The 17,131-nt window shown below is 33.4% G+C and overlaps 2 protein-coding genes across 3 annotated transcripts; one reads left to right on the plus strand and one right to left on the minus strand.

Annotated features, from left to right (window-relative positions):
• The first annotated feature begins 114 nt into the window (after positions 1 to 114).
• LOC114879368 (clustered mitochondria protein homolog) lies at positions 115 to 14,550 on the plus strand. Of its 2 annotated transcripts, none has more exons than XM_029194225.2 (17): positions 115 to 373; positions 5,535 to 5,830; positions 6,346 to 6,768; positions 6,839 to 7,205; positions 7,279 to 7,415; positions 7,677 to 7,957; positions 8,132 to 8,258; positions 8,698 to 8,872; positions 8,947 to 9,149; positions 9,227 to 9,368; positions 10,012 to 10,217; positions 10,293 to 10,499; positions 10,571 to 10,669; positions 10,934 to 11,278; positions 11,346 to 11,618; positions 11,700 to 11,825; positions 12,162 to 14,550. In XM_029194225.2, exons 1-17 carry the CDS (start codon positions 283 to 285, stop codon positions 12,873 to 12,875), a joined length of 4,212 nt encoding a protein of 1,403 aa, XP_029050058.1. In that variant the 5' UTR covers positions 115 to 282; the 3' UTR covers positions 12,876 to 14,550. The 2 variants fall into 2 exon arrangements, with proteins under 2 accessions (XP_029050058.1, XP_046144156.1); XM_046288200.1 differs by lacking the exon at positions 115 to 373 and adding an exon at positions 5,263 to 5,352.
• On the minus strand, positions 13,809 to 16,913 carry LOC114879372 (U6 small nuclear RNA (adenine-(43)-N(6))-methyltransferase). The gene is made up of 6 exons (XM_029194243.2): positions 16,388 to 16,913; positions 15,949 to 16,309; positions 15,517 to 15,874; positions 15,252 to 15,450; positions 14,557 to 15,180; positions 13,809 to 13,910 (listed from the first exon to the last, which is right to left on the minus strand). The coding sequence occupies exons 1-5, from the start codon at positions 16,490 to 16,492 to the stop codon at positions 14,620 to 14,622; spliced, it is 1,584 nt and encodes a 527-aa protein (XP_029050076.1). The 5' UTR covers positions 16,493 to 16,913; the 3' UTR covers positions 13,809 to 13,910; positions 14,557 to 14,619.
• Positions 16,914 to 17,131: the final 218 nt, after the last annotated feature.

Consider the following 17,131-nt stretch of genomic DNA (forward strand, 5'->3'; position numbering starts at 1 on the left):
TCACGTGAGAAGAAGAACCAATCAAAGGTTCCCGTTTGATAAACTGCTAGAAGGAAAGACCAATCGTGTACATTAGACTTTGCACTTCGTCGAAACGCACGTGCGGTAGAGAAAAGCGGCTCAGAGTGTTTCAGAGTTAGTGTGCTTCCTCGTGAAAGGAGTTGGAACGTCGTTTTCGAACGAAATTCTGAAAGGTGTGCGTGCGGTGTTACTGTGGTTAATAAAGAACTGACGGTTTAAACGGGAGCCTTGTGAAACTTTAAAAGGGATTGTCAGAGAAAGATGACATTGGGCGCACAAATCGAGGCCTCCACGGAAAATGGGAGTATGAAAATCCCTCTGTTGAACGGCAACGAGGATCAAACAGCTACTGGTTAGTAACGTAATGTGATTTTATAAACTGAACGCCCTGAATTTTTCATCTCTTCAAAGATTAGACGGTACGGTTGCTGGCGTTATGTAATGATTCGGTCAAGTTACCGTGTGTTTCGTTCATTTTAATCTGTGCCTTAACGATGCCGCCTAGGCTAAAAGCCGGGCCCTCGGTGTTATGTAACGCGCGAATTGCGCGAATCTATGTACCGCAGGGTCATGCGAGCCACGAGATTCAGACGAGGGAAATTAGCAGAAGACGCAATGTCTATCTAGCAGACGAATTTTCACCCTTCTTACACTAATTATCACCAGCAATCACGCTTTCAATCCTGTCGATATTATTGCCGCGGGTTTTGCAAATAATTGCACAAGAACGCATGAACATATAGTTTGACGTGCTTCTTCTTCTTCTGAAGACGCACCTTCAAATCGATTCGAGTATGATTTCCATTTAATCGTTTTCTAATTTTTATTATCTATCTTATATTTCATTTCTTGGAGGCACGTGATCAGTTTCTCATCAGGTGATGAAATCGTGTAACCTGTCCTGTTTAACTACTCGCTTCATTATGCATCTCTTTAGGATGTTAACAATTCATACGTCTTTAAGATATCGATGCTAAACGTGTGCGTTTAATATTTTGTGTAATTTTTTTAATAGGCAATGTAACAATTCAATTGATAATTAAATTTAGTTGTGCTTTATTGTACTGTTTTTTTTTGGATGAAATTGTACAGTATAAGAAGTCGATACATAATATCTGCCAACAATAAGAATTATGTAAATTACATTGCACAATCGTGTGTCTGTTTTGTGTAAAACGATAGTTCTGATTCAGTGCTGCTTCTACAGCCCCTTTTTCAAAGTCCAACGGTCGGTGGAAAACAAATATCTTAATTCGAGTGGAACCCGGTCAATTATCGGGGGATGTGTTATTCATCATCGTCAATTCACTAACCCGTCACGTTAATTTGTTCTTCTTTTAGAACTGTCTTTAAAAAAAAGAAAAAAAACGAAATGAAAGAAAACACGTGCATGTTAATGACCCCGCGTGCATAGGCGTAACTACGGAGAACTTGAAAACAAATTTTTCATGACTGAATTATTTTGTAATCTATACATATAATTTTTGGGGCCGCTCCTGAGATTTACGGGGTTCGAGGCGAGCTCCGAAAAAGGGCCCCTTCGCATATATGACATATAAAAAGTAGTTTAAAATTTATAAAATTAACATTGAAGCTTGTATAACTAATTTAGATTTGCATTTACATTGATTAATATTAATATTATCCAAATTACCAATTTCTCTATTGGCAATTTCTAAATTAGCAATTTCCCTATTAGAAATTCCCTAATCACCATTTTCCAAATTATCAGCTTCCAAATTACCAATTTCTCTATTAGCAATTTCTAAACTACCATTTTCCAAATTATCAATTTCCCTATTAGTAGACATTACTCTTCTTGCAATCTTAGTCGCAAGATCATCTTATGGGGACCCTGGACCTTGTGGGGCCTTTGGCAGCCGCCTAGTCTGCCTAGGTCCAGGGCCGGCCCTAATAATTTTTTAAATAATTATTATGACAATTCATCGATTAATATTCAAGTAAACATTACTCTTGCATTCTTAGACGCAAAGTCGTCTTATGGGGGGCCCTTAGGCGGCCGCCTAGTCTGCCTAGGTCCAGGGCCGACCCTAATAATTTTTTAAATAATTATTACGATAATTATTTTTTAATTATCATTTTTTAATAATTAGACTATATACATATATATAGAAAGAAAAAAAGTGAAAATAAAAAATAAAAAAGTTTTTGAATTTCATTCAATAAAGAATGGCGTTTTATAAAAGAGTCACGTGTTTCGAAAGAACAATAGTAAATTACAAAGAATTATTGATAACAGAGGTTATCGGTCTTCGTTTTGACGTTATGTTGTGTTCCTTGCGCTTTGCTTTGACTCCGATGTACTAAAAACGATATTTTATACTGTAATATCTCGTACGATTTTGAAATACGATTCGATTTCGTAAGTCAAGCCTCCACGTAAGTTCAATGTTATTAGAAACATATCGTATTGTAAGAAATGTAAAACTATTTAACACAATTTTTTTAATAATTTTTTCGATTACTGTCTACAATTAGGGCCTCAACGAGAAATCAATTAAAAAGAGGTAAATTCTATGTATTTTTTCCCCTCGAATCCAAAACTGTTGATAAAATTTGGGGGTCGCTTGTATTTTTAAAGATATGAGAAAAAATACAAACGACCCCCAAACTTTATCAACAGTTTTGGATTCGAGAGGCAAAAATACATAGAATTTACCTCTTTTCAATTGATTTCTCGTTGGAGCCTTAATTGTAGATATTTACCATTTTTTCTTACACATTTATTACCTTACCTTTGAAAGAATTAAACTAGTTCACCTTGAGTTAATATCTGCCGTGTAGGTTTAGTAAATCGTTAATCAATTTACTAACAGATGGTCATTGTACAAACGACTTCGTAATTTGTCGAGCTTTCTTACAGAAGGCGCGACAGTGATAATGAGACGAACACATAATTAACATCCAACCCTGCCGGTAAATTCGAATGGACCCATCTGTGCGGTACTGAACCCGGTTATTTGTATTTCGATTCGAATAGTTTGGTTATGTGTACGGAACGCAATATTCAAAAGATCGCACTTCGTTGTTGCGCGATTTTAATTAACCAGTAAATAATAAAACGTTTCGTTACGTTATAGGCTGAAAAATGTATGTTTTCAACAACAATTCAAAATATATATGATCTATCCTTTTCTAGAATAATTAAGATTTAAAGATTTGAGGTAAAATTGATTCATAAATTTTTAAATTTAATACTACGAAAGATAAATTTATAAAACAGATTATTGCGTAGATCTAATTAATAGCGTTGAACATTTAAAAACGTTTCCATCTTCTTTCGAGTACTTCCGGGTATTCGTAATTATGACATTTATTAGTTTTTAAAATTAAAACGTTTTTAAATTAGATAACGATGACTCGAAATGTATCTCAGACTCGATTTTCTTTTTTAACACATTTTTGTCTACTTATCTCTAGGTTATTTTCAGTGTTACTTTTCTTATCTTTCGTTTTGATAAAACTTAGTGGAGAACAGCGTTAAATCGGAATAGTAAGAATGTACAATAAGAACAAGATAAAGCGATTCCTTTACAAGATAAATCGATGTAAATTTTGATGTATCGATGTGAATATATATATATGTATATTCACCGACAAAGATGCCGAAGGGTTTAGTTTAAAACTAGAAAATTGTTTGTAGATCAGAATATTTGTAAAAAAGGTAAAAATATAAATAATCTACTGTTTGTTATCATGAAATTTTTCGAATTTCTTTCGATCTTGATACCGCTGGGTGAACGTCCTCTAACAAGTCAATAGAATTTTGATTGGCGACAACTCGGCGATCAATCGATAATCGATACCAACATCAAAGCGGCAAACACTGCGACAATCGAAAGATTCTATTCAATTTAAATCCACTGTTACTAATATTGCAATTATGCAGTACACAATTCTAGAATTATTTATATATACATTAGGTGTACAAATTAATTCTTAATTAATATTTTTAATTTGAATATTTTCCCGCGGTTGAACATTTGAAAAGTGACAAGACATAATAACAATAAAGATTATTTCAATAATTGGAATTACTATAGCTCCTTAAAAATAAATCTTTAATTAAAATAAAGCAAAGGCACCGAATTAATTTGTACATCTCATATATATATTTTTAAATTTCGATTAGTTACTAGAACGCTGTACGTTTTAGTTTATTATAAAGTGTTGTATACACTAGTGAAATTAATTTTGGACACTTAAATTTTTACTAAATTTCGCGTTTGTTCAAATTATTTAATATAATAATTATTGCTTTCTAATTTTAGAATACTTTTAATATACAATAAAAATTACAAATTCAACACATCAAAGGAGGTAGAAAAAAATTAATATTTCCTTGGATATCCTTTCATCCTGTGATTGGCTATTTCACATCATGCAACGTTTCGTGTTGCCAAGCGCAAAAACAAAAATAACAACACAGTTTAGATTTTTTTAAATTAAAATTTTAAAACATTTACAAACCAAATCATATGAAAATATTAATAGATTATTGTAATATTATAGATTATAATAAAAATATTACAGTATCAATTTAGCATAGCAAAATATACATTTTCTGCACAAATATGAAATAAAGAATATTTTTATTCCTAGTGTCCAGAATGAATTCCACCGGTGTATGAAGGCCGCTAAAGATCAAGGTCCCGCAGGTGTGAACTATTTGAAATATGTTCGAGCACTCAACACCATGGTAGAATCACAATGAACACTGGTAAACGGTTCGCCAGTTAAACCATAATTAATAACGTAACACGTCGAAGATCGACGTTCACCAGGAATGGATGTATATTGCAAACATGAGATCGATAAAAATAGTACGGCATTTAAGTGCGAACTATTTACATTGCCGTTTATTTATAAATGCATTGGTGGATGCAAGTGGTAGACCCACGGATGTCCATTGCCGTCTCTAGTCAGAAATGCTCCCCATTTCTACAGAAACATCTTTTACATAAATTTCTCCTTATTTAATAAAAGCGATAAATAATATTAATGTTATTATTAAAAGAAAAATACTAAATACAATATAAAATTTCCCTTATCGTTATGCTTATTGAAATAAAAATAAATAACCTTGATTTGTCTGCTTTATGATAAATATAGAATTGTAATTAAGGTTGTGAATTTAGTTACTTTACTGGTTTAACATCGATCAGTAATTGGCATCATTGTTTAATATTTTCATAAGTGTTTGATGATTTATAATAACTTCTGTCATTAGAACAATATTGATAATTTAATAATTCACATAAGTAATTAGAATATTATCTATTTGAATAATTATCGCTCGTTAAATTACAGGTATTACATTCGATATATGATAACGAAAATGTTTTTACAATTTATCTAAATTATTCGGTAAGGTAATCCTTGTACTTTAGTCGACTTAATGTATACATATATCACTGAAACGGTTAGATAAAGTTGTAAGAAACCTAAAAAATTTCACGTTTCTGCAGACTTTAATAAATTTGTCTCTTTAGATATGAAGGAAACCGCGGAGGAGACCGGAAGTACGAGCACAGCCTCGAAAAACGTTGTCGAGAAGGGTGAAGTGGAAGCGACGAAAGAAAAAGGCGACGAGAATGAAAAGGAAAAGGAAAAGGACGAGGAAAAGGATAAGAAGAACGATAAGAGTGAGAAGGATGGAGATGGTGATAAGGATGGCAATAACGAGCAAGAAATTGTTTTTATTCAAGATATGGGATTCACTGTTAAAATAGTCAGTCCAGGTGCTGAACCCTTTGACATACAAGTTTCCAGTATGGAGCTGGTACAGGTAACTGATTGATATACCTTCAAGTACTTCTGATTCTATTCAAATTGAAATAAAACTCAAGGTATGTGATTTTTTTAAGGTTCCTTTATTTTAACACTAAGGTATGACATTAATTATCAAAGACAATATTATTTAAACGTCCTCCTCCTTTTTCACGTGCCCGATGCGTTTCACCCAAGTAGAATTCAATTTAATAGCGATTTTGTTCCTCAGCTCGTCAATAGTCTTTGGATTATTCGCGTAAACTTCACTTTTCATAAACCCCATAAAAAAATCTAATGGTGTTAAATTCCTCCTCGTGAAAAATTACTCGGTCAAACGTATCGAGCTTGCAAAAAAAGCGGAGAATGATATAGTTTTTCATAATTAATGTCATAAAATAAACTTTGTATTAAAATAAAATAACCATACAAGAATCAAATACTTTGCATTTTATTTCTATTTGAAGATGCGACACTCAATTTGTATAACCCTATACAAAAACGATAGAAATAAACGTTTATATTATTTTTCAGGAGATCCATCAGTTGCTGATGGACCGCGAGGACACCTGCCACCGTACATGTTTCTCCCTACAACTGGACGGCAACACCTTGGATAACTTTGCTGAATTAAAGAATATCGAAGGTCTGAAAGAAGGTTCTGTGATTAAAGTAGTCGAAGAACCATACACGATGCGGGAAGCTCGTATACACGTGCGACACGTTCGTGATCTGTTGAAGTCTGTGGATCCTGCGGACGCTTACAACGGCGTCGAGTGTGCCAGTTTATCGTTCCTAAACGTCGTCACGAACGGCGACATCCTCGAGAAGAAAAAGAGCAGGGCGGATTCGGTCGACTGTACTCCACCCGATTACATTATACCCGGCTGTAAAGATAGACCGTTACTACCTCTACAACCGCAAGCCAAAGAGCAGAAGTGTCCTCCTTGTTTAAAAGTAAGGGCTCGTTGATTTGGAGTCGTTTCCTATCTTCGTTTATTTTATAAAAACAATTCATTTATCGCAGGTTTTAACGACTTCCGGATGGAATCCACCACCGGGCCACAGAAAGCTTCACGGTGATTTGTTATACTTACACGTTGTAACGTTAGAGGATAAGCAATACTATTTGACTGCGTGCGCCAGAGGATTCTTTGTCAATCAGTCAACAAAAGAGGTGTTTAATCCAAAACCAGCGACACCGAGTCATCTGTGTCACAGCTTAATTGAACTACTGAATCAGCTCAGCCCGGCATTTAAACGGGGTTTCGCTGCTATGCAAAGGCGAAGAACGCAACGGCATCCGTTTGAAAGAGTGGCCACACCGTATCAACTCTATGCCTGGTCCGCGCCTCAGATTGAACACACGATTGACGCGATACGCGCCGAAGATAGTACGCTTCGTTTTTCTGATCATTTACCTAGATTTAAATGTAATAAAATGATACATCGTTTATTTATGTACAGCTTTCTCCTCCAAGTTGGGCTACGAAGAGCACATCCCTGGACAAACTAGAGACTGGAACGAGGAGTTACAGACAACAAGAGAGCTGCCACGTAAAAATTTACCAGAAAGACTGCTTAGGGAACGCGCTATTTTCAAAGTACATCCACCTTCTTTGTATTTGTATTAGATTTATAAATTAATTCGGTGCCTTTTCTTTATTTTAATTAAAGATTTATTTTTAAAAAGCCATACTAATACGAATTATTGAAATAATCGTTATTATTATTATGTTGTCACTTGTCAAATATTCAAATTAAATACATTAATTAAGAAGGCGTAATACTAAAGGCACCGAATTAATTTGTACACCTAATATATTATAATACTTGCTTTTTTATTAATTTAATTTCTCATTCAGGTTCATAGTGATTTCGTTGCGGCTGCAACTCGAGGAGCAGTAGCCGTGATAGACGGTAATGTGATGGCAATAAATCCAGGGGAAGAGGCAAAAATGCAGATGTTCATTTGGAACAATATCTTCTTCTCGCTTGGATTCGACGTTAGAGATCATTACAAAGAATTAGGCGGTGATGCTGCTGCTTTTGTCGCGCCTCGTAATGATCTTCAAGGTGTCAGAGTATACGCTGCCGTTGACTTACCTGGTCTTTATACACTCGGTACCGTTGTAATCGATTATAGGTTTGTACGCTACATTAGATACACGCGTTCCTTTCGTCACATTATTTGTACGACGTGGATATTTTGTAGCGGATCATTTATACTTGTTCGATGTTCAATATTCTATCTCGACTAACGTCTCGATTGAATGGATGTTAAGTTTTCGTGGTAATCACTCGTAATTCCTCTGCATAGAGGATATCGTGTCACCGCTCAGTCGATCATCCCAGGAATCTTGGAACGCGAGCAGGAGCAATCTGTTGTTTATGGTTCCGTAGATTTTGGTAAAACGGTTCTCACGCATCCCAAATACCTTGAATTGGTTAGTTCTTCGCTATAACAATATTAACCCTTGGCACTCGTATTTATATTTGAGAAGGATCAAAATGAAAACATTTTTATGGGAACATATTACAATTTAACTAGTTTAGTAGAAAAAATTAGAAAAATACATATATAATAATAGGAGTGGAAAGGGTTAAACCCTCTATTGCATGAAATTTTATGACGAGTTGTAAAAAATGTATATGGCTGTTAGTCTACTTAAAAATAAGTGTTGAAATAAATAATAAAATTTTATTAGAAAATTGCCCAATGTTCCCACTTGGAACCAAGTCAGAGTCTTCAGTATTGTCTACTTAATTTACTATAGAACATTTGAAATTTAAGTTCCTAATTGGGAACGGAATGCAATAGAGGGTTAATTAATACGTAAGAAACATTTGTCAATTGTGTTTCATGATCTATTGTATATTTCATAGTTGAACAAAACTGGTCAACAACTAAAAATTCTTCCACATAAAGTAATCAACGATGCCGGTGAAGAAATTGAACTTTGCAGTAGCGTGGAATGCAAAGGAATCATCGGTAATGATTCTCGACATTACGTGCTGGATTTGTTACGGACTTTCCCTCCTGATGTTAATTTCCTTAAATGTAAGTTGATGTATTCAACAACATAGTCGAAGTTCATTTTTATTACTACATTTTATTGCACTTATTCTTTATAGTGGAAGGCGTCGAGCTAAGCAAAGAAGCTAGAGCTTTAGGTTTTCCAATCGAGCACAAGCATAAATTAGCTTGCCTTCGTCAGGAACTGATTGATTCCTTTGTTGAAGCTAGATACGTCCAATTCATTAAGCACGCCGCTGTTCATCTTCAACAATTAACGTCTGCGAGAAGAGTGCAGAAGGAGAAGGAAACTATTGTTAAGGCAAGAACAAATTTTTCATCTTCCTTAACATCTTACAGTAGAAACAATATTATAATTTAATCTCTCATTAATTTTAGGAAGGTAAAAAAGAAGAATCAAATGCCGTTGCAGTGGATAGTAATAAAGAAGATTCTACTCATGCGTTAATTGAAACAGACGAGGCCAAAAAGATTGTGGAAAGTATTACTGATTCCATTACTGGTGGAGAGAAACAAGAATGTACGTGGTATAATTGATATTTTGTTTTGCCATAAGATGTATATACCTTAATTCATTAATTTCCTTTTTTTTTTCTTTTTTTATTTCGGGTTTTACGTCACATCGACCTACGGATCATTAGCTACGACTAGGACTTGTTTCTTTCGTTTCTGTCCGGTTATATGTAGTGGTAGATGTTAATGTCTTTTAGGTAGTTTAGGGTATTTTCTTTGTGTTTCTGTGTCGTTAAGACTTCAGTGTTCAGATTCCATATTTTGGTCTTTGGTTGTTGTATCTTCTGCATTCGAATAGTAGGTGGATGATAGTGATGATTTTCTGTTTTTTTTTTTTAATTAGGTGTGGCCATAAAATAAATAATAAAATTTTATTAGAAAATTGTGCAATGTTCCCACCTAATTAATTAGGTGTGTGAGTTTTTGTACGCTATATTAGATACACAATATATTCTACGATATTAGAATAAATTTTGATCTATTTTAAAAATCTATAATTACTATAAAAATATTTTACTATATCAGAATAGACTGGGAAATCTATAGCTACTACAAAAAATATTCTACAATATTAGAATAGATTTTCATCTATTTAAAAAATATTTTACTGTATCAGTGACCTGTTCTAAGCCTTAATTTCCTTATTTTAGTGGAAGAGAGTACGAAGGAAATAGTTCGAAGAGCTGCCGCAGCTGTTGGAAGTTTGCGAGAAGCTGAATTCGACGTTAGATTTAATCCAGACGTATTTTCGCCGGGTGTAAAACATCCAGATTCAAATGGTCCTGCGTTAAAGAAACAGAAACAGTTGGTGCAAGATGCTGCCGACTTTTTATTGACTGTACAAATTCCTACTTTTGTAAGTGTTACTAAAGAACATATTTGCTCTGATGTATATATATACACATACTTCAGTAAAACTTTTCTGTTATAGATTCGAGAATGTTTGGATCACACAGCTGCTGCGATGGACGGTAGTACATTAGTGGAAGCTTTGCATGGTAAAGGTATCAATGTACGGTATCTTGGTAAATTGGCTGCCATGTTAGCTAACGTTCCACAGTTACAGTATCTTAAACGTATCGTTGTTTCGGAACTTATTTTACGTTCAGCAAAACACATCTTCACGTTTTATATGCAGGTGCGTTGATTAAATTGGAACAGTTTTTATTAAGCTCAGGTGCAAGGAAATATAATATCCATTTGTTTCAGGGTACAGAATTAATGAGCCTATCTGCAGCAATTAGTCATTTCTTGAATTGCTTATTGTCTTCAGCACAAATCATTCATCCGCAACAGAATCTAGAAGAGGTACTATCGCTACTGGTAGAGGATATTAACCCATTAACTGCCAAATTTTTATTTTTGATATTTTTATTTAACATTTTATTTAATATAATCCTATTGCAAGTGATAAAAAAATATATATATATATATTCAAATCCCCATTTGGGGATCGTGGTAACAAATGGGTTAATTCGTTCCATTCGTTGTGTACATTCAATTATCGAAACGAAGGGTATCAATAAAGGAAATAATTTTCTAGGTGAAAATTTATATAATTACCGGTTTCAGCTTCAGAGTAAAACTGCCAAGCGACGCAACAAAAGGAAAGGTAGAAATAATGGTCCGCAGCAGTCCGAGGTGGAATGGGCTTCCTTAACACCAAAGTCTCTCTGGCAACAAATTAAAGCGGATCTGAAAAGTTACTACGATTGGGAAACACCGTGCCCGGAGTCATTGGACGCTACGATAGAGAATTTTCATCTTCAGAAAATCTCTCTGCTGCGCAACTTCTGTATAAAGACTGGTATTCAAATATTGTTACGCGAATACAACTTTGAAAATAAGAACAGAGCGACGTTCTTCGAAGAAGATATCCTCAGTATATTCCCTGTTGTTAAACATATCAATCCTAGGGTAAGTAAAAATACAGGTCTAAAACTTTCTTGTGTTATTTATTTTTATTTATTTTTCATTTTTCTAGGCAAGCGATGCGTACAATTTCTACACGACAGGTCAAAGTAAAATTCAGCAAGGTTATTTGAAAGATGGATATGAATTGATCAGTGAGGCATTAAATCTCTTAAATAATGTTTACGGTGCTATGCATCCTGAAATCGCGCAGTGTCTTAGAATGCTTGCGCGATTAAATTACATAATGGGTGAACATGGAGAAGCTCTTGCTACTCAACAAAAAGCAGTTCTTATGTCGGAAAGAGTTAATGGAATTGATCACCCATATACCATTACAGAATATGTAAGTATTAGACACAACAATTTTGATTGAGCCAGCAACCTGTATCATTATACTAACATTACCCTTAATACTCGTTCACAGATTCATCTAGCTCTATACTCCTTTGCCAATGGTCAAGTGTCTGTGTCATTGAGGTTACTATACAGGGCACGGTATTTGGCGTTATTAGTTTGCGGTGAAGATCATCCAGAAGTAGCGCTTCTTGATGTGAGTATAAATATACAGAGTGTCTCATAACTCCCGTAACACCAGGAAATGGGGAGTTGCTGATGTGATTCTGAACAATTTATTCCTTTTTCAAAATGTTGGTTGAAGCTTCGTTTTTGAATTATTGACGAAAGACGCTGGCCAATGAAAGGGCGCGTAGAGCGCGCGCGGGTTTCCCCGCGCATGCGCGAGTTTAGCAGGGACGTATCTACGTGTTTTTGCTAAAGGAAAAAGTTGTTCAGAATCACCCCAGCAATCCTCCATTTCCGGATGTTACAGGAGTTATGAAACACCTTGTCTAACATATAATTTCATTAATGTTTATTATTTATACAGAGTAACATTTCGCTGATACTTCACGCCGTTGGAGAATACGAATTATCGCTCCGCTTTTTGGAGCATGCTTTAGCTCTGAATCTTCGATACCATGGCCCAAGGTCTCTGAAAGTAGCTGTCTCTTATCATCTCGTTGCCAGAACTCAGTCTTGTATGGGTGATTTTCGTGCGGCATTAAACAACGAGAAAGAAACTTACGCTATATATAAGCAACAGTTAGGTGAGGATCACGAGAAGACCAAAGAAAGCAGTGACTGTTTGCGACACCTTACCCAGCAGGCCGTTGTTTTACAAAAGAAGATGAACGAAATTTATACCGGCAAATCCGGTGTCAGTCTGCCACCGATTCAGGTACAACCACCCAGTATGGGATCCGTGCTCGACATGTTGAACGTGATCAACGGTATTCTGTTCGTTCAAATCAGCCAACAGGATATTGAAAACTTTAAAGCGGAAATAGAGAAACGACAGAAAGAACAGACGCCTGACGGTGAAATCAAGGCGCTTCAAAATGGAGGCAAGAAAGAAAATAAGAAGGAGGACAAGGATAACAATAAGAAAGAAGAAAAAGAGAATAGAAAAAATGAGAAAGAATGTAAGAAAGATGAGAAAGAGAATAAGAAAATAGAAAAGAAGGTTGATGCGCAGAAAATAGAATTGAAGAAACTTGAAGAAAACAAGACAACGTTAGAACCAGTGGCCGCAGAAAGCTGAGCTCATTCTAAGTCGCTAATGATGATACTTAGTAGTTTTTTTTTTCTGAATCCTAGTCTTTTCCTGCCCGCGCGTCCAGTCTTTGCAGGAGTAACGCGAGTACGGTATACATAATAAATTGATTGGGATTAAAACGAATATGGCAGTGATTGTTCGATGAGGATCGTTATTTGATGTATCGTATATACATTTATGAAAAAAAAAAAAAAGTGCTATCAGAATTGAACTTTTACAGTGTGGCGATTATTGACAATATATGCGTGAAATTTTCGAGAGCTAGATTTTTTAACGCTTACGATGCTCGATTATGATACGCCAAGTTACAGAAATTCATTTGACTGATTTACGACTGCATATATTCACTAATATAAAATTAATTCTTCACTTGTGTAAATAATTCTGAACAAAGAATTCATTGCCTTAGCAGACGTGCTTACCATAACGTTGCTCATAGTTTGATTAATTACAGATTTAACGAACAAACGGGATATGTTTTTGAAAGGATTAAAAGACAATTTGTGTCGCCTATATCGTCGCATCTTTTTCTAAAGGCTCAATTAATTCTATATCGAGAAAATTATTACACTTCCATCGATCGACGAGATAATTAGCGTTTGTTCCAGCGTATTGCACAAGTGTTGCTAAATTGAAATGGTATGCAACGTACCGACAGAGTTATAATGATCATGAAACGAATAATCGATTTTATTATTATAGAATATAAGTCAATTGTTCTTTTTTTTTTGTACCTCTTTAATAGGCTATTTTGTTAGTACACATATGAGATCATTGTTTGTGCCATCTAAACATTACTGTCACTTTCCCATTCTAGTTGCCATCAGTAAGTCCAATGGAATTGTTGAAGTACTAAATAATTGGAATTATAACAAACAATATTAAAATACACGAAGGTCGACATGGAATAACAAGAACTATTCATACAACTTTGTTATCATTTTTATATCATGTACATCACGTAAAAAGCTTTCTTTCATCTGTCATTATTTTATCGTCATCGTATGCGAGGATCCGAATCTGAAAAAGAATTTAAATTTTACAGATTCTTAATTACCGTTTGTATGAAAAAAAAGAAGATATTTTATAAACAAATGGTGGCAGCAAAAGCATGGTATAATGACAGATGCGTTGTTGCATTCACGAACATGAATAAAGTTATCAAAAGCAGCTCATTAGTCAACATATTATAGAAGTAGCGTCAATTTACTAATTACTAATAGAGAAATACCGCAGTTAGTCTTAGTGTTATACAAATGAAAATCAACTGTTACCGAAATGTTAGTCTACAATTTTTTGTTGTTTAATCATAAAATTTTATTAAATAGCATTTGTTGTACGGAGGATATTAAGGGCAAACACCCCACATCAAGATTTTATTATATTATTGAATGATTGAGTTGAAAACATCAGTGGTTTGTTAATATTTTGTTTTAAATATGAAATTATTTTGTGTTCTAATTGTTATACGTATAACAATAATAGTAATAATGAAAGATGAATAAATGGAAAAGCTGTGTAGTTTCTGTTTAACAAGTTTATATAATTTATAACATGGAAATATCATATTGCACTTGTTAGCCAAAATGTATGATAAAAAAAATGCTAGTTAATAAGGACTATTGATTATAAATAAAGTTAAATACTTGATTTACATATATTTTACCTGTTACATAATTTCATAGAATTTACACATGCAATTAGCCATTTTATATGGAATATTAATAGCCTAAACAGATTCCACACTGCTTTCAAATGATTTTTCGCTTTCTTGCGAATTAGCATCATTACTTGTACCACTTTTTAATCTCTTCCTTTTCTTTTTATTAGGTCTTGCGCACTGCTTTTGAAAATACTCCCTGACGTCTAATTTGTTTATTAAGTACTGTTTAAATGTTTCTAAAGCATTTATTCCACCAGTTCCTTTTTCAAAAATCATAGATATTTTTATGTCATCATTTTCAGATTCTTCATGCTCTATCGGTTCAACAAAAAAGCTACATATTAGCAGAGGTTCTTTCATATCCACGTTTTCTGCTGATAATTGAACCTGTTTTTGTGCAGTGGTATTATCTTTTGTATTATTTTCAATTAATTCTTCTGAACTATTTTTTGTAAAATCATTTGTTGTATTTGTATCTTCTCTGTCATGATCTCTAGATTGGTTCATTTGTCTCTGAGCTAATCGACGCTTTCTACGTGCATGCGACCATGTATCATTTTCCGCAATTAACTGACACGACCACCCATTGAAATCGTCAATAGGTAAGTTTAATTCCTTGATTTTTACCTGCATGTTAAACAACATATATTAAGATATTAAACTTAGCACAATATAATATATTTAAATACAAATGTTACATTTATCTCTTCCATTGTTTCTTCTAAAATGTTGATTACATGGTCAAAGGAAGAAAATTTATGTTGCATAGGGAACTGTATTTCAGTTGGACGCCTCTCTCTTAATAACTTTGCAATGTAATCTCCACTTTTTCTAATAACAGGTGCAGTTGTCAGGTCAATAACATCTTTTGGTAGAAATGACCATGCCAATCCCCATCTATTAACAAACATATTAGTATATATACATTTGTGAACAAGTAGAATATTTGTAGTAAGTGTTTACCGTTTTGTGTGACCCTGACAAAATTCCGTCCACGTTGCGTTCTCTATATTCTTTTTCTTTAAAAATTTCAACAAAAATAATAAATTGCTTCTTCTTCCAAACATTGTAGTATAAATTTTGATTTTTTCTTTCGTCTCTATACTCTCATTAATCATCTGTGTTACAAATTCTCTTTCGCCACCCTGAACTGTAAGTTCACCACTGTTTCCAGTTGGAGCATTTCTTGGTGGTAGTCGTTTTGGCACTTTATCTGGTGCTTCCTCTATTTTAAAAAAAGGTGGATTACACATTGAGAAATGGTATACTTGATCTTTGTCAACTGCACCTTTCAAAATTGTTTTTTCATCTACCTTTAGTACTGTAAAAAATATATTAATTTAAAATTAAAGTATAAGTTGAATAAGTTGTAGATAATCTGTGATGTAATTATACTTTTTATTAAATGTTGCAACTTATTATTTTCAATCTGATGATTGGCTGTTTGTATGCTGGTTTCATCGACTTCTGTTCCAATCATTTGATTTTCATACATTTTTGCAAACAACAAAGGGTAAATACAAACTGCCCCTGTACCAATGTCTATTCCTATAATTTCTTCCATGTCATGAAAAGAAGCATGTTTCATTAAATCTTCAATCCATAAAATATAGTTCAAACGCAATGGCAATGTAGGTACTAATTTCTTTGGAGGTATTTTCACTTCTAGATTAAAATCATGTTTTAATAATACTTCTGTGAGTACTCGTAAACTCTCCTCATTCTTGAAGTCAATCTTCACTTTGCCTGCTATATCCTAAAAGTTGAATAAACAGATTACATTTTATACTTGATTTTAACAATATTGATATTGTTATTCAATTTAATATCTTACTATATTTGCAACATTACGAAATTCAGGATATTGTAATGCAAGTTGTTTGAAGTCTGGTACTTTTTTATATTTATTCCTTGGATGCATAAATTTTCTTAATGACATCTTAAGAATTTATTTGTTTATATTATCGTAACTTTAATAAATAACTTCAGACTTTATAAATTGTACAAAATATATTTATATAAATATATATTGTCATAGTTTTGTTTATTATATCAGCTGATGAGGATAACCACTGGGATTATGCGCATTGAAGAAAATGAGTTTTATAATGCGTTATTTACTGATTGTTACAAGTATTTGATTAACAACTATTTTCACATTATTTTCAATGATACTTTACATTAAAAAACATTCAAAGTTATGTTTTTAATGCTAAAATCATATTGATATTTGTACCTTCGTCAATTCTTATATGCATATTTATATACATTCGTGATAATGTAAACATTTGTATATTTAATTGTACTACATGTAGTATACGATTAATTTCAAATGTTATCGAATAATATTGTTATTTATTACAAATTGTTTACATAATAATAACAATATTATTTTTTATGGAAAAATCCCTAGGACGTAAATGCATTAACTAGTAACTTTTCATTGTAATTTAACGGGTAGGTTCAGTGATTATATTTTTAGAATTAACATTAGTTAATGGTTTTTGTTGCAAATTTGTTCAACTATCTAAGGTTCAAAATAAAACAAAATATAATTTCAATATATAAGAAGAGAAAA

The sequence above is a fragment of the Osmia bicornis genome, chromosome 12 (assembly GCF_907164935.1).
Source record: "Osmia bicornis bicornis chromosome 12, iOsmBic2.1, whole genome shotgun sequence".
Taxonomy (NCBI): Eukaryota; Metazoa; Arthropoda; class Insecta; order Hymenoptera; family Megachilidae; genus Osmia; species Osmia bicornis.

Bases quoted from the DNA above. Each gene is read 5' to 3' on its own strand.
- LOC114879368 (XM_029194225.2), top strand. From the start codon at position 283: ATGACATTGGGCGCACAAATCGAGGCCTCCACGGAAAATGGGAGTATG. The intron at 5,831-6,345 runs GTAACTGATTGA...ATTATTTTTCAG, and splicing joins CCAGTATGGAGCTGGTACAG to GAGATCCATCAGTTGCTGAT. The intron at 11,826-12,161 runs GTGAGTATAAAT...TTATTTATACAG, and splicing joins CAGAAGTAGCGCTTCTTGAT to AGTAACATTTCGCTGATACT.
- LOC114879372 (XM_029194243.2), bottom strand. From the start codon at position 16,492: ATGTCATTAAGAAAATTTATGCATCCAAGGAATAAATATAAAAAAGTA. The intron at 15,875-15,948 runs GTATAATTACAT...TATTTTTTACAG, and splicing joins GTTGCAACATTTAATAAAAA to TACTAAAGGTAGATGAAAAA. The intron at 15,451-15,516 runs GTAAACACTTAC...GTTTGTTAATAG, and splicing joins TGTCAGGGTCACACAAAACG to ATGGGGATTGGCATGGTCAT.